The sequence below is a fragment of the Malania oleifera genome, chromosome 12 (assembly GCF_029873635.1).
Source record: "Malania oleifera isolate guangnan ecotype guangnan chromosome 12, ASM2987363v1, whole genome shotgun sequence".
Lineage (NCBI taxonomy): Eukaryota > Viridiplantae > Streptophyta > Magnoliopsida > Santalales > Ximeniaceae > Malania > Malania oleifera.
Genome location: NC_080428.1, coordinates 79,664,044 through 79,687,066, shown reverse-complemented (window position 1 = coordinate 79,687,066; position 23,023 = coordinate 79,664,044). Strand labels below are relative to the sequence as shown.

The window sequence follows — 23,023 nt, the reverse complement described above, 5'->3', positions numbered from 1 at the left end:
CACTGACGATCCGCTCTGGCAGACTTGTAGAGAACTTTCCCAAGAGCATCGTGGTGGCTTTAGATAGTCGAACCGGTGAAAATTCAGCCCGAAATCGAAGAGAGAAAGAGAGGGAACTGAATGGGAGAGAAAAAGAGGGTTCTGCACTGAATTTCTGTAAAAAATCTGAGTTTTTCACTATTTATAGGGCTGGATTCGTCGACAAGCCACGTCATCTCGTCGACGAGTTCTTTAATAATTTCGTCAACGAAACCCACTCCTCGTCGATGAAATTCAGACTGCCCAGAACCCCTCTCGGCATTTCCTTGTCAACGAGACACATCACCTCATCGATGAGTCCTATAGAAAGTTCATCGACGAATCTTATCCTCGTCGACAAGCTCCTGTTATACCCTCGTCGACGAGTCCCCTGTATTCGTTGACGAGGAGCTGAAAAATTTCTCGAGATTATCCTTTCCAAAATGCAACGTTGTCGACGAACGCGAAGCGTTCATCGATGAAGTTGACTGCCTCCTTCTATTTCCTGTTTCCATTTCTTTTTTTTTATTATTATTTAAATACCATTATTCTTCGGGTCGTTACATCTAGAGAGTTATTCTAAATAAATCTATGATACCAAATAAATATACAGCGGAAGATCTCCATAACAATTATCAGAGTACTAAAAATCATCCTTTATTATAATAAAAATATCAGTATCACAATAAAGTTCTGAACTCATAAAACACAAAAATAAAATAATAACAATTTTAAACAAGGACGTTCTACCCCACCAACACTTCCACTGTGTGCTTTAATTGCAGTTATACTCCTCATGGCATCTGAAAAATAATTATTCATGATGGGATGAGACACCTTTCAGTAAGAAGGAATAAATTATTATCAGTGTGTAACCAATGAGTTTTAGTGTATCATATATAAATAACATTTAATCCTGTGGGTCATGTTTACATTAAAAATAACATAACTATCTTCTCATTTCCTAGGTCATGTTTACGTAAAAAGTAATATAACAACCTCCTCATTTCACTGCTAGCGTTATATTATAATTTACAGGATAGACAATAAACAAACTCCTCATTTCCTTCCAACGTTATATTGCAATCCCTTTTCAACATTTCCTAGAAAACCAGTATATCACTAAACATAACCTCTTAGATATGTCATAAAATACCACTCCACATAATCTTACTATAATCACTATCATACCATGAAAATCCCAAGAAGTTTAATAAAATACAATAAACTAAATTAACCTCACGTCACACATTTTAAACAATAATTCAAATTTAATTCATACTTTAATTAATCTCATATATTCATATTAAAATCAACATAATATCCATATAATTATATTCTTCAATTTAAACGATTAATCTTTGAAAACAGTTGACATAATTTATTCTCATTACCTTATCCCAGGAGTAGTGCCTATGACGTCCAAATGATGAATCTACTATGGTTAAAATGTTCGTGATAGAAATTGGAACCCAGGGATATTTTTCATTTTTCAATTGGTGCACATTTTGCCGAGAAAATTGAGAGAGAGAGAGAGAGTTGAACGGAGGAGAGAGAGAGAGAGGCGTGAGATAGGGGGGTTCTCAAGAATTCTGAAGGATCCTTCAGTTACTTATATATATATATATTATAATATTATATTATTATATCATATTAAAGTAACTAAAGGATCCTTCAAAATTCTTGAGAACCCCCTATCTCATGCCTCTCTCTCTCTTCTCCGTCCAACTCTCCATCTCTCCTCAATTTTCTCTGGTAATTGTTATGGAGATCTTCCGCTGAGTATTTATTTGATATCAAAGATTTATTTAGAATAACACTCCAAACCCCAGTTTCAGGTTTAGGGCGTTACAAGTTGGTATCAGAGCAAAGGGATAGTTACCCCCGATCCCCAGGAACTCTCGCTTGTGAATGATTGTGGCAAAGTAAGACTTTTCGCCCGGGGGCTTGCTGAATTAAGGGACGGCGATACGTAACACCTCAATCTCAGTGAGTGCTCTAATAGGTACTCGTTGTTGCCACGGGCGCAACGCCCACTAGGTTAAGTGACAACGCCCGAAACAGGGATATGATATGTCTTATACGAACTAAACATGCAGCATGAAAAATAGCATGTCTCTAAACAGATAAATGCAATTTGATTCTCATAATCATAGGTCTAGCAATGAGTTGAAGTCTCTTAATAAAAGTTTCAGTTAAACCATTTTGTGTATGAGTATGAGCAACAGGATGTTCAACATCTATTCCAAGTGAAATGCAATAGTTATTAAAAGTTTGTGATGTAAATTCACTAGCATTGTCCAAATGAATTGATTTAATTGGATAATTGGAAAAATGAGCTCGTAATCTAATCAGTTGAGAAAAAAGTCTAGCAAATGCAATATTATAAGTAGAAAGTAGAAAAACATGTGACTATCTAGTAAATGTATCAATTAAGACCATGAAATATCAAAATGGCCAAGATGGTGGATGTATTAGTTCACATATATCACAATGAATTCTCTGTAAGAAATTGAGAGATTCAAGACTTACTTTTGAAACAAATAAATTAACAATTAATTTCTCTTGAAAGCAAACAGTACACATGAAATCATTTGATAAAAGAATCTTCTGATTCTTTAGTGGATGATCATGTGAATTCTCAATGATTATTCGCATCATTACATCTCAAAGATGTTCAAGACGATCATATCAAAGTGTAAATAACTTTGAGTCATATATTTTAGACCAATAATGTAAAAACAATTTCTCATAAAAATACAAAATAAAATTAGGTACTATAAATTCATCGTGGTTTGTCCCTTTTTAAAGTGCATCGATTGTTTTTTTTTTTTAGGGGAGTTGGGGTTCCAATATAAGGAGCACTGCCTAACTCGAGGGCTTTTTGGGGCTGAGTACCCTTTATTGGGATGTTAAGTCCTAACTGCATGGATGGGCACTAGGGTTTATTTCAAAACCCTATCCATCTTCATCTTCTTTGTGACATAGTTGGGACTATTTACCCTTCATTTTCATTGCATAGGGGGATACCTTTGGACCATCCCCAAAACAAAGGGCTGTGGCTCTAGTTTGAGTAGGCTAGGGTCTGGATCCAACTGGTTGGATTAGACATGCCCAATTCACAACTAAGTATATTAATTTAATTAATTATTCAATTAATTTTTCTAATATATCAAATAACATTTTTATAACATCTAAATGGTTAAATATTTAACACTTAACTTTAAAAGTATAAAAATATCATTTTATATGAAATATTTAAAAAAATTTAAAATAAATAAATTATATTTTTTAAATAGGTGATCCGTTTATTAAACAGATAAGTTTGGATTTATATAATAATCGTTCGTCAATAAATGAGTCAATTCGAGTCCGAACCCGAACCCGAATCCGAACCCGAATCTATTTAATCTCAACCCGTTTATGACTCGTCTAAACCCGACCCATTAATCCGTTTTGTCACCTTTAAGGACAGGATGGAATATTGAATAGTAAGTTAAGAAAAACAATCAGATTTCATTGTTCATCCAAAAAGATTTCATTATCAAAGGCAGCCAAGTGATAAATTCATAAGCCACGCACGTCAATTTTGAATTATTGGTGCTTAATCCCACAGATTTATTATATTCAAAAGGCAGTATTGACTAAACATCCCCAATTCAGACTTTTCATGAAAATAATTTTAATCCAAAAAGGCATGAACACTTTAGTCCGCATCATTTATTTTATTCTGTTTTATTTTTTTAAAATCATGTGCAAGTGGTTCAAATGATTAATGACAGAGAGTGGGGGTGATATAAGAGCTTACGATTTAGATCTTATTTTTATTTATTTTTAATTTTTTATTTAAAAGAAGGAGGACGGTACCTCGATTTCTTTATTTATATGCCCCAATTTTGACGGAAGAAAACCGTTGTTATAAGGTAAACAAAATGGAGAATACAGATAATGAATTAAAATCCTCCCAAAAAACAACACTAACAACCAATTAAATCAATACAAGAAATCCAAACAGAAAAACTCTAGAATTAAGAAACAAGTCTAAACAGAAAAACTCTAGAATTAAACTAATAACGAAAGGAAATGAAACTCAACCTATCCACACTATACTTATCAACATATATAAATTATAAGTGAGAACATATGATTTTTAGTTTTTACAGAAGCATGTCAATACTTAAAAAAGTGTCACCGAGTTTGAAAACCTTTCGTATAGGGTATAGTTGAGATTATAAAACATAATTCAAAATCTTCACATTTTTAACTTGTTAGTAAAATTTCTGTATCTTAATTTTACTTTTATTTGAAGATTTTAAATTGGATAAAAGACATTAACTTTTCTTAAGATTTAATAAAAAGACAATAATATTTTTTGAGATTTCTAAAATTTTAGGGACCATACCTGAGATTTCAAGAATTTCAAGGACTATCCTTGAGGTTTGCCAAAAATTTACATATCTCGTCTTATATTTTTGTAAAGAAACAAGTTTTTTAGGGGAGGTATGTGTCTTTTTGATAAACCTTAAAAAAGGTCCGTATCATTTTTGAAAATTTAGGCAAGGTATTTGCTTTTTTGTCAAATTTAAAAGGAGATGAATGTCTTTTATTCTTTTAAATTTTTTAAAAATATTTTAAATTTAACCATGGTAACAAAGAATCGTCTAATATTGAATGAATGAGTTCAAACATAAAATGGTTCTTAAAATATTTCGCCAAATCTTGATACTAATGTGTGAGTCGAAATATGTATTCATTAAAATTATTTTTAGTACATTATACTTTTATTTTTATTGTTTATATTTAGAAAGAAAAAAAAAAAAAATCTTTTTGCACATGCAAATATGTCAGATTGTTAATTGAGGAAAGAAATGATAAATTTTAACTTATATTTTTCTCCTCATTATTCCTAAAATATCACTCTCTACAAATTTTAAAATGTAAAAGAAAGTTATGAGAATTGACAAGAAATGAGAAAAATATAATATTAATAAAACTACAATCAATTTTGTAAAAATTATTATAATAAATAATAAATCAATGCATGCTCACGAGCTTTAATGATCTCTTTTTATTTATTTATTTAATGAAAGATTATGTTATGAATATGAATGGCGCCATAGCTGGAAAGAATTAAAGTGTAAAATAGAGGATATTTAATATTTTTATAAAATGTTAATGGAAGTGTTGAAAAAAATTAAAATTAAAAATATAAAAATATAAAAATTGAATGCATATTTTGAGAATTTAAAATTAAAATTTCAAGCCGCCTAGTAGGTTTAGTATTAAATAATAATTTAAAATGTTAAAAATAGTTTTTGAAAAAGACCCTCTTAGTCTTATACAATTTAAGTATATAATATAAATATGTGAATATAGACATAAAATAAGATATGCTAAAATAAAAATAAAAATACTATTTTCAGCCTTTTCCAGTTTGTTTGGATATCTCAATTTAAAAAATTACTATTAATTATTGTTCTTGGCGCTTTCTTTCGTTGCGGCATTATAAAACGCCATGAAAGCTGCGATCTTTCGGTCTTTCAGACACAACCAAAGAGCGGGGCGCAGTTTAAGGATCTCTCCCTTCTTACCAGCTCCAACTTCCAAACTCAAATCCCATCCTCTCCCATTCCCTTTAATTGTTAATATTTTCTTGCTCTTTCCTTCCTACCCGTTTTTTTTCTCGCTCTCCAAACAGCCATGGTCTTCACTACTCTGTTTCCGACCCCTTTTCCTCCTTGTTTCAAAAGAATCAGAACATTGTCCCAGTCCAACAATTCTAAGCTCGCACACACTCTGTTTAAACGCAGCAACGAGTTCGAGAAGAAATCTGTTGTGTTCAAATCTTCGAAATGCGTTAGGGGGTCTCTTCTCAATCCCAATTCGTCGTTGTCGGCGGCGCCGGAAGCTCCGGCCCGTGCGTCGAGCCTAAAGATTCAATCTTTAGCGTCGGAGTTCAGGTCCCTGCCGGAGCCGATCGACCGCGTGAAGCGGCTGCTGCAGTACGCGGCGATTCTGCCGCCGCTGGAGGAGTCGGCGCGCGTGGCGGCTAACAGGGTCACCGGGTGCACGGCGCAGGTGTGGGTGGAGGCCCACGTGGACGATTTGGGGCGGATGAGATTTGGGGCCGACAGCGATTCGGAGATCACGAAGGGGTTTTGTTCGTGTTTGGTGTGGGCGCTCGACGGAGCGGCGCCGGAGGAGGTGCTGGCTGTGACGACGGAGGATTTGGCGGAGATGAATGTCGGGTTGGGCGGCGGCGCTAGAGTTCACTCCAGGGTGAACACTTGGCATAATGTTCTGGTCAGTATGCAGAAGAGGACTACAGCTTTGGTTGCAGAGAAAGGTGCCACTGCCGAGCCAGAGTCTTTTTCCTTCTCTGATAGTCGCTTCTGATGATGCAAGAAGTGCTGAAGGAAGCTCAGGTTGGTCACAGCTTGTTCTTTCTGTATGTCAAATTCCTTTGGGTTGTGGGGTTTCTTATTTTTCCAATGCTTGTTGGTGCAAATAAGAAATGTTTCCCTTTGACCAAGGATGTTGATGATTCCAATGCTGTGTTTCGCATATAACACTACCTTTGAATTAGGTAAGCTGGAGATGAAAGAAAAGAAATCAATGTTTGTTCTTCCAAATAACTAGTTTGAAAATGGAAGTAGACAAAATAAAAAAAATGGAGGGAAAATAAACCTCTTTTGATCCTCTTTTTGAATCTTGTTGGTTGTAGAAATAATGGAACAGGATCAGGGCTTGTCTGATAGTCTGGGCATGGTAATGAAATTCATTGCCCTAAAGATCAAGAATTCTCAACACTGGTGCAAGCTGGGTATTACAAGTACGTTTGAAGAAAAAATGGGAACTCTGGTTGGCGTGCACTTGGTGAGCTGAGAGTAGGAAACCTCAGTAGAGCAGTGATGGTAAGGCAAAGGGAGAACATAGAGGATTAAGATACTTATTAGAGCAAAGCCAAAAAATGCTTTAAAAATAATGGGAAACTATATTAAAGGATAAGGAATTAATGCTAGAAATCTACACATGATGTACGGGCTTGATACACATGGGTCAACAATAACTTGACCGAAAAGGTTAAGCCTATTAGATTTGGGGGGCCCAATATGCATATAAGCACCCATCCTCCATTGTATTTTTCCAATATAGGATAAACTCGCAAGTAGATTTCTCAACAATCTCCCCCTCACTTGTAAGTTCCAACCACTTCCCCCTAAACAAAAGTTATTCTTGTTCACTCAGTGTCATGAAATCAACTAGGAGCCATAACTCAACTATAGGAAAAGGCACAAAACCATGATGGTCCACTCATCTATAGGTTTAGCATCCATAGGATTTGTCGCTCCTCTATTATGGGTTCAACATCCACAAGACACATGCATGCATGAACACTTGAGCCCAATTTGAACTGTATGCTGGCTTCTCCAATAATATGATCTTTATTGGCCTTCGTCATACACTTGATTCTCCAACTATTAGCATATCAGGAGACTTTATTATTAGACCTTGATACGATTTTCTAAAGTTACAAACCATCGACGCTTGTACCACTTGTTAGGATAGATGGAGTCTTAGTATAGGCTTGATATACATGAGTCAGCAATAACTTGATTTAAAAGCTTATTTTGGGCCCAACCATGCATATAATCATCCATCTTCCACAATATTTTTCCAATATGGGACAAATTTACATGTGGACTTCTCAACAAAAATTAGCCTAAAAAGAAATTAAATCGGGTAATAGAAAGAAAAGTGATATTTTAGTTTCAGAAAGGATATTGTGGAGGCACAAAGTAGCTCGAAGCCGCACCACATGCAAGGCAGGATTCTAACCTTGTGAGGGTGAGAAGGGTATGGAATGGAGATAGGTTACCTCTCATTGTGTAGCTTAGGCCCAATGTGGGCCTTATATATACGAGGAAAACATATGTAAAGTGCTTCAAGAGTCTCTAAGCTTTGTATGTGGTGCTTGTTTCTTTCAATGAGGGATGGTGAACAAGGCAAGAAAAGATAAGTGTACAAAAATTTTGATTCAATCAACAACAATCCCCTGTATAAATCAAATTAAGAGAACAGTGAGACTGCGGACTTTCTAGGTGATGAGGAGATCAATGCATGAGTGTTGATGTCTTGTGCACTTAAATCTACACTAAGTACCACAGGTTTGTACTTCATAACTTATTTGGTAAGTAAAATAACTTGAACTTGAAAAGGGTTCATGAGGTATTGATACTGCATGCACTTCTTTAGCGCCAAGGCGTATCCTGCAATTTGTGCATTATGGCCATGTGCCTCACTTGGACTCTTATGAGTTCTCTAGACTCCAGAAATTTTGGGGGCATTTGGTTAATGGAGTAAAAAATATTCCCATGGATTGACATTCTTGGGAATCTCAATCCTGGGAATGGAATGTCAATTAATGGGAATATTTTTGTTTGGTTTGTGTTACGTGTTGATTAGATAAGGAAATCCTGCATTTAAAAAATATTACCATTATACCCTTGACCTACGTATGAACCATATATGAAAAAAAACATGTTTATAGCACAAATACCTATTGAGAATACGTTACAAACTAAATTCATCTCCTAAAAATTACTACCATCATAAATAAAAATAATTTAACCCATAATAATCTAATTAATCCAGAAATTGGGGGTGATATAGTTTTGAAATTTCAATTATTATATTATAATTTTATTGTAACATAATAACATTATTTTTTTATTGTTTTCCATTTTTGTTATTATAATAATTTATTAAAAAATTTAATAAAACGTGTAATAATGACATATTATATGGGCATCAAATTCCAAGTAGCTGAAATAGTGGGGTTAAGACCCAAAACAAACATGGAATATGATGCCATGGACATCACATTCTAGAAATGTCTAAAGATGCTGCAAACCAAATGCTCCCTTGGTGAAAATTTCATTGGAGACAGCTCTACCTCCACATCCAAGTAGGTGAACTCATGAAGTGTGTGCTGCCCATGCCCCTCATCGCCTTAACAGCATAGGGATGGATCATGTATTGCTAAACTTAGAATCACTGCATTGTTCCACTAGAAGCAGTTGAACTTGAGCAAATTCAGGATAGGTATTCATCATAAGCAGGCTTTAGTCCCATCCATTCTGATATTTTCAATACTATTCTCCTGCAAAGTCATTTGGGTGAGAGGATCTGCAGAGTTCCTCTCTGAGTTCAAATAGACCAGTCACATCACTCCATTTTTTAACAGCTCTTTCAAAATGTTATGCCTCACGTGGATATGTCTCACTTGTTGTATACTCCGTTTGTGGCTGTCATTGCATGAGAGTCTCACTTGAGAGACAATGTTGAGATTCAAATAGACTTCCTTTCCTTCCCCTACAATGATATGTCTTTGACAAGATTTCTCAGCATTCTTCTGCATGAGCTCCCAACTCAAGAGCAATGAACTCAAATCCCATTTATGATTTTGCTATATAAGCCTGCTTGGGACGATTTTGAAGAAATGGTTCCTCCAGCTAGTTGAGGTGAATGCAAAGGCACTAGTTGCATTTATTAACTTAATTTCATCATGTTGGGGAATAATCCTGGAGCAACAATCACACACGAAGAAAAAATACAAGCACATCTACACTGGAACACCGGATTTACGTGGTTCGGTCCAAACTGACCTACGTCCACGGGAGCACACCACTGCACTATAAATTGGAAGAAATAATACAAGGAGGAGCCACTACTCAACTCTCTCTCACCACAACTCTCTGCTCTCTGCACTTCTCTCTGCACTCTCAGCACATTGCAATACAATACTCATGCAGCTCACAGCTCCATACACTCGCACACTTCACTTCACTACAACCCACATATATATATACAGGAGGGGGGAGCAAAATTCAGAGAAGGTGGCTGCTGTTTCAGCAATGTCTGCAGAGTAGGTGGTCGCCGGTCTTTAACGTCCAAGTTGGCGGCTGGGCTGGTGCGGCTGTCGGGGATTCCACGCCTGCAAACTCAACAATCTCCCACTTGGAGACAAAGACAGCATCTCAACCAGTATATAGGCAAATGATGTGCTCATGTCTGTCTTCAAGGATGAAGACCAACTGAAGTTGAGCACAACTTCAGCTTCTCTGTAGTCACCACCTTTGTCAACATGTCAGCTGGATTTCTGTTACCTTGAATCTTTTCAAGTGTCAGTACTCCATCCTCTAGTAGAAATCTGATGAAGTGATAACGCAATCCGATATGTTTGGTTCTAGAATGAAATGCAGAGTTCTTTGCCAGATGTATCGCACTCTGACTGTCGCTTTACAAAACATTCCTCTTCTGCTTTAACCCAAGCTCTGTCAACAAATCCTGAAGCCAAATCATCTCTTTGCTGGCTTCTATCACTGCTACATACTCAGCTTCTGTAGTGGATAGGGCAACAATCTTTTGTATCTGCGACATCCAACTAACAGCTGTTGTGCCAACAGTGAACACGTATCCGGTGGTGCTCCTACAGTGATCAATTTCACTAGCAAAATCAGCATCTACATACCCTTTGACTTTCAAGTCTTCTTTGCCGAAACATAAGCACTTATCAATAATGCCTCTGAGGTACCTGAAGATCCACTTCACTGCTTCCCAGTGAGTCTTTCCTGGATTAGACATGAATCTACTGACTGCTCCCACTGCCTGACCAATATCTGGTCTGGTACAAACCATGGCGTACATGAGACTTCTAATGGCTGAGGCGTAAGGTACCTTAGCCATGAAGTCCTTCTCTTCATCTGTCTGGGGAACCTGATCCTTGGAGAGGCGAAAGTGTCTTGCCAAAGGTGTATTTACTGCTTTGGCGTTGCTCATGTTAAACCTCTGTAGAACACGACTAATGTACTCCGACTGAGATAACTGTAATGTTCCCCGTCGCTTATCTCTGGAGATCCGCATCCCAAGTATCTGCTTCGCTGAGCCTAAGTCCTTCATGTCAAATTCCATTGACAATTGTTGCTTCAATTTCCTGATCTCTTCTATATTTGGTCCTGCGATCAACATGTCATCCACATATAACAACAGAATGATATAGCTAGACTGATACCTTTTGAAGTAGTAGCAGTGGTCGACATTACACTTTATAAAATCATTCCTGTGCATAAAGCCGTCAAATTTTTGGTACCATTGTCTGGGAGCTTGTTTAAGACCATACAAGCTCTTCTTTAACCTGCACACCAGATTCTCTTTACATTTCTCTGAGAATTCTTCTGGTTGATGCATGTAGATTTTTTCATCAAGTTCACCGTGAAGAAACGTCGTCTTCACATCTAATTGCTCAAGATGTAAACCCTCTGAGACAACAATACTCAGAACAGATCTGATGGTTGTCAATTTCACAACTGGTGCAAAAATATCGGTGTAGTCAATTCCTTCATTCTACTCGAAGCCTTTAACTACCAACCGAGCCTTGTATCTCTTGGAGCCGTCATGCTCCTCTTTGATTCTATATACCCACTTATTGTGAAGGGCCTTCTTACCTTTGGGTAACTCAGCTAGTTCCCACGTTCTGTTGGAGGTGAGGGACTTCATCTCGTCCTTCATCCCAAGCTCCCACTTGCTCGCATCTCCTGCCTGACATGCTTCATCATAGCATTCGGGCTCTCCTCCATCTATAAGAAGTAAATAATCTATATACCTTCTGTTTGGTACATGGGGCCGAGTAGATCTCCTAGGTTCCGGAGCTGGAGTAGGAGGTGGTGGTGCGACAATCTGCTCCACTGGTTCCTCCGCCTGAGGATTCTCGGCATTCTGTTGTTGTGTCTCGACACATTCTGAGACATCATCCATATTTACATGGGTTGATTCTCTCTGAACTAGTTTGGTGAATTCTGTTGTGTGCCTGTCTTTGTACATCACCTTTTCATCAAAAATCACATCTCTGCTTCTGATCACCTTTTTATTTTCATCATCCCAAATGCGGTATCCAAATTCATCTCCACCATAACCGATGAAAGTGCATTTCCGGGATTTCGGATCCAGCTTATCCCTGACATGATCATTGATATGTACATATGCAACACAATCAAAAACTTTCAAATGTGAAAGTCTTACCTCTTTGTTACTCCAAACTTCTTCTGGTAGGCAATAGTTCAATGGTACCGAAGGACTTCTATTAATCAAATAAGCTGCTGTGTTGACTGCATTTGCCCAAAACATCTTTGGCAAGCCTGACTGCATACGCATGCTTCTGGCTTTTTCTGTCAACGTTCTGTTCATCCGCTCGGCTACGCTGTTGTGTTGAGGCGTACCTGGCACAGTCCTTTCCATTCTGATACCATGCTCATAGCAGAATATCTTAAACTCGGTGTCAACATATTCTCCACCGTTATTAGTTCTCAGCCTTTTGATTTTCAAACCAGTTTCGTTTTCTACCATCGCTTTCCAATTTTTAAAAGCATCAAAAACATTAGATTTATACTTCAGGAAGTAAACCCATACCTTCCGTGAATGATCATCGATAAACGTGACGAAGTAATGTTTTCCTCCTGTAGACGAAATGGTTGTTGGTTCCCATACATCTGAATGGACTAGCTCAAGTCTCTCCTTCTTTGGGGTACTGAGGTTTGTCTAGAAACTGACTCTCTTCTGTTTTCCAAATATGCAATCCTCACATGTGTCGATCTTCACTGACTGTAAATCACTCAACTTACCCTTTGAGTGCATCACCCTGAGTCCCTTCTCACTCAGGTGTCCGAGTCGTTGATGCCATAGGTTGCTATCATCATTTCTTGTAGTAACTGTAATAGACATACATGTATCAGGAGTTACATAAAGAGTACCACTTTTCTTACCTCGAGCAATTGTCAATGCACCCTTCGAAATCTTCCATTCATCACCAATGAAAGATGTGTTATAACCTTCATCTGCCAATTGACCGACTGAGATCAAATTCTTCCTCAGGTCTGGAATATGTCTGACATCCTTCAGCTTCCATACTGACCCGTTCATTTTGATCTTCACTGTCCCCTTACCGGCAATGTCGCAAGTTTGATCATTGCCCATATATACTTTACCGAAATTACCTGATGTATACTCCTCCAGGCAATTTCTGCTACAAGTGGCGTGGAATGAAGCTCCAGAGTCTAACACCTAAGACTCCTTTTTGCTCTCCAAAGAGCAGATCAACAAATCATCAATTTCGGAAGCAATATTTGCTTCTGTTTTTGCCCTCGTCTCTTTTTTTTGACTTCTACACTGGTTCTTGTAATGATCAGTCTTTCCACAGTTCCAGCACTCAATAACTTTTCTGCTCTGAGAACCTGTGTCATGAGTATCTCTGGAATCTCTGGATTTGGACCGCTTGGTCCTGGATCTACCACGATTGTTAGATCGTCCATGCCCGCTTCCCTTTCCTCGGCTTTCCACATTCAAAGCTGAACTTGAAGTGGAGTCATTGTTCGACTGCATTCTGATCTCCTCTGTCAAAATCATGCTGATAACCTTGTCGTATTTCAGCTTCGATTTTCCTGCAGAGCTACTAATCGCAGTGACAATACCTTTCCAACTCTCAGGCAGCTGATTGAGAATTAATAGGGCACGGATCTCACTGTCAAAGGTAATCCCGACCGAGGCGAGTTGATCCGACGACTCGTTGAAATTATTTAAGTGTCTGCTAAAGCTTTCACCTGTTGACATGCTCATGGTAAACAATCTCTTCATTAGATGTAACTTATTTGCGGCTGATGGCTGCTCGTACATGTTAGATAGCGCATCCATAAGGGACTTGGTGGTTGTCAAGTGCTTGATGTTAAAGGCAACAGACTTTGCCAACGTCATCCTCACGGCTCCGAGGGCTTTTCGGTCAAGCAACTCCCACTCGCTCTCCTTCATGGATTCTGGCTTCTCCATCAGTGGTAAGTGCAACTCCTTACCAAACAAGAAGTCCTCGATTTGCATTTTCCAGAAACCGAAGTTCGTGCCGTCAAACATCTTGATGTGAGAGCTCTTTTCGTTCGACATCTTGATTTGCTGATCTAGAGATGGAATTAGCTCAATCAGACCGCACGGTTGGATCCGGAACAGCCGAAAAGCCTAGAAATGGCTTAAGTCGCTCGAAAAACGGATCCGAAATGGCTTTGAAAAGCCTAGTCAAACTTTTGGTCAAACTTGGTCAAAATTGGTCAACCCTGCTGACGTGGCAGTGGGACAGTCTGTGACGTGGCACGTGGGGCCCACACACTGGCGAGTGACTGTGGGGCCCACTGATGACGTGGCGTTGACGTGGCGTGGGACTCGGATGACGTGGGGCCTTCTCGGATGCTGACGTGGCGGTGACGCGGCAGCTTGCTGGCCGCTTACTTGGCGCCACGTGGTGCTGACGTGGTGTCTAGCTAGGCGCTGACGTGGACTGGCGACGTGGCGCTGACGTGGCTCCGGGTCTGGAATGGTTTGGGTTGATCCGGACTGAGAGCTTCTTCGGGTCGGGTCGGGTAGAGTCCGGGTCGAGTTGTGTCTGTCCGGGCGAGGAAGACGCATGGGCGCGCGTGCGGCGCGTGACAAGTAGACATCGGCGCGTTATCGGCGCGTGCGGAGGCGTCTTTCTCCGGCTTGGCCCGTGGTGGCTCGTGCGGGGGTTTACGAGCTCTGTTCGAACTTCGGTTACAGTTGTAGGCTTCGTCTCATCGAGAGGAGTTTGATGGTAGCCTCAAAATCAAATTTCGAGCTACTAGACAGAGGGTCAAAATCTGGAATTTTTCTTGATCTGGCGATTTTACTCCAACCAAGCTTTGATACCAATTGTTGGGGAATAATCCTGGAGCAACAATCACACACGAAGAAAAAATACAAGCACATCCACACTGGAACACCGGATTTACGTGGTTCGGTTCAAACTGACCTACGTCCACGGGAGCACACACCACTGCACTATAAACTGAGAGAAATAATACAAGGAGGAGCCACTGCTCAACTCTCTCTCACCACAACTCTCTGCTCTCTGCACTTCTCTCTGCACTCTTAGCACACTGCAATACAATACTCACCCAGCTCACAGTTCCATACACTCACACACTTCACCTCACTACAACCCACATATATATATATACAGGATGGGGGAGCAAAATTCAGAGAAGGTGGCTGCTGTTTCAGCAATGTCTGCAGAGTAGGTGGCCGCCGGTCTTCAACGTCCAAGTTGGCGGCTGGGCTGGTGCGGCTGTCGGCGACTCTACACCTGCAAACTCAACACATCATTGCCTATTACCAGTTAGATCACAATGTCCTAATAAACCTAGAAATTTATCAAGTTTGAAATTTATCAGTATGAACTCCAGTTTGTGGTACCTCAAGGTATCAAGGTAAACACAAGTCACTCACAACATTCCAATGTTCTTGTTGAGGCTGTCTGTATCTACTCAACCTATTAACTGCATATGCAACGTTGGCTCTTTGTATAATGTGTTAAATCCATCACACTACTGATGAAATTTGCTACGGAAGATCATTTATTTTTTCCCTTAGGTGTATGATGGGATGATAAGGTGTCCTTACAAGGTCTACGTCATAGTGGTTAAATCTTTTAAGAATATTTCCATAGTGGAACTGATTTTATGATAGGCTTTCAGGTCTCTTTAATTTTACTGATAAGATATATCTGCTTCAGCTGGACCTTTTCTATCATCAACATGGGAATACAAGAAGTGTAGTGGTTGTTGACATCATGGTTTGGGACCGAAAAAGAAATATCATCTACGTATAAGCAAATAATAACATGACAACTTGCATCAATTTAGAGCACACAAATTCATCCGCATCATTCACTGAGAAACCAATTGAGACTAATGCGCTGTCAATTTTTTTTTGTGCCACTCTATTGGAGCTTGTTTCATATGGTATAACAATTTTATTAGTTTACACAGTTCAATTTTTGAGAAATGCAAATTTTGACATCCATTTGATGTACAACAATGCTGGGTGGAGTGACCCAGGTGCAATTAGCACTCTAACGTCAGTAATTTTCGTTACTGGTGAATTTGTGTCAATGTAATTGATGCTATTTTTTTGTATGAGGCCCTTTGCTGCCAATCCTGCCTTGAATTAACTGATGGTTCCATCTGCCTTGGTGACTCCCTAAACAACTATTTACACCCTCTTGGTTTGCAATTTCTTGGTAAGTCTACAATCTTGTATATGTGGTTGCACAAAATTGATATAAGTTCACTATTCGCTGTTTCTTTCCATAATTAGCATCAACTGGTCTTGTAGCTTCTTCATGACTTTTTGGATCTTATTCCATTTTATATACTCTTCAACAGTTAAGTAGTTTCCAATTTTAAAAGCTAAAACAAAGTCAAGTTCAAGCTAATCTCAACCCTAGGTTTCTTACTCCTAGGTTTTTTATCTTGGTACTAGCGTAGTAGTGTTAGGTGGGTCTAAAGACGGATTGGGAGTTCTGTATATGGGAAGCTTTTAAAGGTTATATGTTCAAGGACTATACATTCAATAGTGCTACAAATTGTTTTCATTTGTGAGCAAAAATATATAAGCAGCACTATTGCTAGCATAACCAATAAAAATGGAATTGATTGTTTTGGGTCTAATCTTATTCCTTTTAAAGTCTGATAAACCTTATCTGGCTATGCATCCCCACACTTTTAGGTTTTTTAGGTTAGGTGTGTTTCCCTTTCTGAGATCATGGGGTTTTGTCAAGTTTCTAGCGGGGAATCTATTCATCACGTAGCAGGCAGACAAGATGGCTTCTCCTCAAATTTCCCCAAAACTTGAGGCATTGCATTCATCTTGTCTTCTACTGTTTTATTTTTTCTTTAAGCGATTCTTTTTTGTGATCGATTCTTGTATTATGCAATGTTATTCACAATATATCTTGGTTCTTGAGTGTTGCAGAGTTGTATTCATCTTCCATGTCCTGTAAAAAGGCTCCTAAGTAACCCAGGCACCCCTCCCCCCCCCCCCCTTTTCAACTAAAAGTGAGCTTCAGAAGAATCTTCCCTTTACCAAGGACTACGACAGCATTGGAGTTGCCATGTAGACACATTTCTCCTTTGCCACCATCTCGTATTCTTGGATGTTGAAACATGTCTTTGTTTGTGCATATATTCCTTTTGGCTCCAACGGCAACTACCACTTGACAATGTCTCCAACCGAGTTTATTTTTTTGAGACCATAGAAACAGTGATCTCAACTCCTGCAAGGTTGTCTTAAAGTCTAGTGTCTTGTTTCAATCTCTCCTTCTCAAATCTGAACCTCCATTCTTCTCACAGACAAAGCATGGTTCCTTGTATTTTTTTTTTTTAATATTGTTGTGCCTCTGGAATCAATTGTCTTGTTTGCAGTTGGATGCTCTTGCTTTCTTCCTTTGATTCTTGAACATGTTATAATTGTATGAATGGTTTTGTTCCACCAAAGTTAGCTTCAGAAAAATCTGGCTGGTTTAGACCTTTATCTTTGGTTATGTTTTTTGTATGCTTTTTATTTTTTTATTATTTCCAAACTGCTAATCTTTTAATGAGGACATTGGATTGCAAGTATTCACACATATCAATACCCTCATATATTACTTGGGAGACTAGTTTTCAGTTTCATGCACTTGGTCAACATTGGTTTATCATCAATCATTAAATTTTCATGTTCATGCAGTTGGTCAACAATTGGTTGATCATCAACCATTTAAAACCAACTATTTATTCACAACATATTTTTTTCAAGCCAGCATCATCCATGTCCTATTTTTTTTTCTTGGGCTTCCCCAAATTTTCCAGCAGATTTAAACTTACAGTATGAGTCAAACATGGACTTACTTATATGGTGCGAAAGCATGCCACAGCACGTTGTCAAAAATCTTACTGCCTGTCAGGACAGATAGGTCAGGGTCCTCATTTATATGAAGATTATAATTTTAGTTTAATTTGCTTTATCTTTTTTCACTTATTAATTTTTAACAAAGTATTGTGTCTTTAGAAGTGTTGTAAGCTCATTAGGGTGGGTTTGTTTTGGTAATTGAACAACTTAGTTTGTTTGGGGGTTTACCTGTCAATTTTTTCAAGGGAGAACAACATGGGTTCTGCCACTCTTCCATGGTTCTTGCCACATTTTGGTTCCAATTTGGACATTTCAGCCTTGACATACATGCTTAAAGATGATGATTGGTTTTTAGTTTGTTTGAAATAAAAGATAGAATTGGATATGAACAGTGAACGAATGAGCTGATCTATAACCATGGCATGATTGAAGAATCCACTGCCCTAATAACCAATGTGCAAACTGAACATACACTGAACAACTCCAGTTAGCTTGCACTTGCTAGGGAAGAAGACAACAGTTCGGTCTCCTAAAACAGTAGAGTGGTGGTAATTCACAGAGAACAAGAGGATTGATATATTTGTTAGGGCAAAATCAAGAGATGCAAATAATAATGGGAAATTATATTAGAAGAAGAGGATATATTCTTGTGTTATGTTTAAATCCTTGCAATAAGTCAGCTTGGAAAGAAAGGAAGGTCAATAGGTTGCACACCTGCACCACACACACGAGCCCCACCTTGCCAAAGCTGTGCAGCACTGTGCACACAAGCATGTGTATGTTGTTTTGGACATCCATTATGAGCCCAAAACAAACCAAGATACAAAAGGAGGCAAATATATATAAAGTGCTTTTAGACTTTCTAAGGGTCTATTTGGTATCGTTGTGGTTTTTTGTTTTTTGTTTTTGTTTCTCTATAGTGGAAAAATATATTATAAAAACGCGTTTGTTTCTGTTGTCAGTTTTCTATTTCTATTGTCGGTTTTCAACTGTTTGCCAAAAAAATGAAAATCATATTTTATGATTTTCAGTTATTTTATCACCTATTGCCAGGAATTTTAATATTCAGAATTATTATTTTTGGATTAAGTTCATCATTTTATACACTTTTAAATTAAAATCAAAATTGAACGATCATATGATTTAAATATAATTAAAATAAAAATATACATAAATTTTAAAAATAATAATTAATCCAATTACAAAATACATTTACTATTTTTCAATTATCTTGTTCAATAAAACTTTTATTGTAAAGTAAATTTTGAAAGTAGAACAATTACGTAAAATAATTGTAATAATTTTTATTTTTATTATAGTAATTTTTAATGTGTATTATCTGTAATTTTATTATTTTAATCATATTTTTATAATATTTTGATTTAAAGATGAAAATGAGCATTTTTAATTAAGTTTTTTAGTTGTATTAGTTTTATAAATGTTAACCAAATAGGTTGTTGGTACCTAGTTTAGTTTCTATTTTTGATTTTTAGTTTTTGCTTATCTAATTTTTGACAGTGATACCAAATGGCCCCCATGCGGTACTTCTTAATTAAAAAATGCCTCCAAAAGCATAATATGAAAAAAAAAAACCAGCCTTTTCATAGATTTTTCAAAATGTTAAAAAAATTTCCATGCAATATAATAGGAAAATATCTCTTACTTTTTTCTTCTCTTCATTGAAAGCAGCCACCATAATTATCCTCTTTTTTCACATAATTCCTGGTAATTCCATGTTCTTATTGCAGGTTATGTTCCTGCTCCCTGATAGTGTGGGATCAGAACTAGTCAGCTTACTGAAGGAGAAGAAAATTGGCGCTGTTGCCCTTTTTTGTATGCATTCGTAAGTCCAGCCGGGGTGTTTTAGCAACTTCATAGAAGCTTTGGATGGCCAAAAGCAGGATTCGGGTTCATGACTCTCCTAAGAATGGTTTCATGTCAGAAAATGTTCAGACAATACTTGGTCATGCTGGATTTGGAAAGGTATTTCCATGTCTCTGCCGTTACTAACACGTTCAGATTTATTTTTATGTGGTTACTGCTTGAAAATAGAAATGCTTGACAAATCAACCTTTTAATTCTTGGATGCTGAAATCTCCACCTCGGCGTCCTATATTCAAACTGTTGCACTGTCCTGTAGTGGTGTCTTGCATTTTGACATTATGTCTTCTAAAGTCAAATCTCAAGAAGAAATTGAATTACATGATGGAATCATCAATTGCACTCAAGTTTTTTAATAGATTAGCAGGACTGCGGGTCCCAACTTTTGTGATAATAATCTATGTGGGTTTTGTGAGTTTCTTTGATGATTGGCCTTGCAGATGTCTAATTTTTTTATTTTATGGGGCAGGTAGGGCATGGTTTTGTCCTAAATGGCCTACGTTGCAACCTTAAATGGCTAATACAAAGACAATTATTAAAACCTCTACATTCTTTATGTTGGATAAAATCTTAGAGGGGCCATGGAAGTGTTATTTACGCTATGCGGAGTACGTCCATGCAGATCATGGATAATATCTATGAACTTTCACTGACCATGATCGAGCCATCATATTCACATCAATAAGATCAATACAAGTTCTTGGTGAATTGACGATTGCTGCTCTTTTGTATTTTTTCCCCGTCTTGATACCCATCAAGGTTCCAAAGCAGGGAGCGACTGCTGGGAGAGTGGTTTAAGCACAGATCTTGGAGAATGCAGAATGGCGTCTGGTTACTTCACACATTTCGAGTGATCGAGCACACTCGGCCAGCATTTCTTTTAATCTGTTGTTTTTTTAAAAAAAAAATCAAACAATTTGTGTTGACAGACAGCAGTTAATATGAAAATAGTCTTTGGTTTGAGGCACTGTATGTTACCATCTGAATTGGAAGCAAGAGGGATACCTTGAGCTTGTTTTTGCTCCAGCGCAGTGATTCACTAGTGGCCATTTCAACAAATGATCTGCTCCTTTCCCAGTTAGGTTGACTTCCTAGCTAGGGATCTCCTCTTCTATTTTACTTTAGTTGGTGCATTCACTACACAAACTAGGATGTTATGCCTATGACAGGCTATCTTGTTTCTATTTGAAGTTTAGGGTGTTTTTGTATTCCACAGGTGCAATTGTTCATGGTGTGAACTTCTCGTATCAGGATGGCATGTGCACCGCACGACCTCTTCGATTCCAAATTTGTGGACAGGATAAAGGAAATTTACTTTCACACATTCATAACATCACATTTTGAAGTTCGAACTCCATCTCAAATACCCATTTGCAGTTCTGGATGCGAGCCAAGTTTACTCGACGCAGATCGGGATAGGCTCATTGGAAGTGAAAGAGAGTGCATTATGCACCTGTTCTGTTTACTCATGCTGTGGATGTTTGGTTTTTTAATTACTCCCAACTCTGTAAGTTAAAACAAACATAACACTATTAAAAATGTAAAAAATTTTTGAGTCAAATTATATAATGATAGTTATTTTTACAAGTCATTCTAGGAATGCCTTAACATTATTGATCATTTATGCCAATAACTGACTCATAATGCTCATAAATTGCTTGCTTGGCAGACAGGAATATCCAGCCTGCAATATGAAGGTAAGATTAAGATTGTTATTGATCGAATAAAGTCTATACGTGGTACGTAAGAATTAAATGAAATTATTTTTTTACTTATTTTTAATATTATTAGTTTAATTTTTATTAATTTATTTCATTTTTTTGCAACTCGAATGTGAAATGTCTATCTGAATTTCGCTTGGTAGGCTTGACATTATTAAAGTTATTTAACACAAATATTAAATAGATCATAATTAACTGGTTAAAATACTGTTTTAACGTAGTTAATATAGTTTTATAAAAACATTTCTTCAACAAATTGTAAATGTGGTCAGGCCATTAAATTTTTTTAAAATTTAGTAGCCGTGTTTGGCTAGGCTGTAATAAGCTTTGACTAGCACTTTGAAGCAAGGTTTGGGGTTTCTCTGAAATTGACAGGCTGCCAAACAACCAACCAACCAACCAATTTTCTAATTATTTGAACATTTATTTCTAACTATTTTTTAATATTTGAAGGATTTCTAATATTAACAAATACTATGATTACAAAGATACTTCTAAGTTAGAATCCTATTTCAAATAACTTTTAGCACTCTCTTAACAAAAAGTAAATGATCATTTAGTTGTAAAATTATTTATTTATTTATTTTTAAAAAATTATGCAACATTTTACTTATTTTTAAATTTTCAAAGTCTTTTATTAATGAAAAGTTCGTTTTGATGTGCAAATGTTTTTTTATTTTTTATTTTTTATTTCTAGATTTCAAATTAAGGTCTAATGTTCAATTTCCATATTCCCATACGTAAAATAAGAAGTTAAAAATCTAGAAAATAATAAAAAGATATTATCCAAATTTTCTTAAATAAATTTAAAATATTAAAAAATAAGGTGATATTTTTGTAATTATTTAAAAAATTATAAATGCAAAATACAATTATTTCCATGAGCAAAAGTGTCAATTTTATTTTTATTGTTGTTCATTAATTTTATATAAATGATTTAAAATTGAAAAAAAATATAGATTTTTTTTTCTTTGTAATTCCTTACAATACTAAAATGGAAAATAAAAATTGTATTTCACAATTAAACATGCTCTAATTTTGTTAGAGAACCTAATGTCCTTAGTGTTCAATTTCCATTTTTTTTTTTTTTGACAAATCTTATATGACGAGTGCTTAGGGAAGAATGCTCCATAGTATAGTATTATTACACACGATAATTATAATTTATTGTAATAATAGAAAAAAATTCTAATTTAAATAGAAATAATAATATTTTTAATTTTTTTTTATTTTGTTGAAATATGGCTATTCTTCATATGCTATTTATAGTTCCAGACGTAGGTCAAAGTTATAACATAGGTAATCACACCACAAATGTTTATCAAGATTCTAATTTCCTAAACATTGACGTATGCATCTTACGAATATTCTTAAAATTCTTAAATATGAATCAAATAAAAATATTTTCATGCAATGAACAAATCAAATATCTTGCTCGTCGTAGGAGGGACACTCCCTAGAAAAAAAAAATAAGCCATGTTCCTCGTAACTAATGAGAAGGCTAACAAACTCAATAGACTAACTAAATTATGTTTTTTCCTTTTTGCTTAGTGCAATACCAAAAAACACAATTTAAATGGACATTCCAAATAGAATTGGGTAGTAGAGGGAGAGGTTGG

The 23,023-nt window shown here is 36.8% G+C and overlaps 1 protein-coding gene across 2 annotated transcripts; it reads left to right on the top strand.

The window, feature by feature from the left end:
• Positions 1 to 5,552: 5,552 nt before the first annotated feature.
• On the top strand, positions 5,553 to 21,294 carry LOC131144273 (sufE-like protein 2, chloroplastic). Of its 2 annotated transcripts, none has more exons than XM_058092814.1 (3): positions 5,553 to 6,443; positions 19,551 to 19,785; positions 20,900 to 21,294. In XM_058092814.1, the coding sequence occupies exon 1, from the start codon at positions 5,719 to 5,721 to the stop codon at positions 6,412 to 6,414; it is 696 nt and encodes a 231-aa protein (XP_057948797.1). In that variant the 5' UTR covers positions 5,553 to 5,718; the 3' UTR covers positions 6,415 to 6,443; positions 19,551 to 19,785; positions 20,900 to 21,294. The 2 variants fall into 2 exon arrangements, with proteins under 2 accessions (XP_057948797.1, XP_057948796.1); XM_058092813.1 differs by having other exon boundaries at positions 5,556 to 6,443; positions 20,935 to 21,294.
• Positions 21,295 to 23,023: the final 1,729 nt, after the last annotated feature.

Bases quoted from the DNA above. Each gene is read 5' to 3' on its own strand.
- LOC131144273 (XM_058092814.1), top strand. From the start codon at position 5,719: ATGGTCTTCACTACTCTGTTTCCGACCCCTTTTCCTCCTTGTTTCAAA.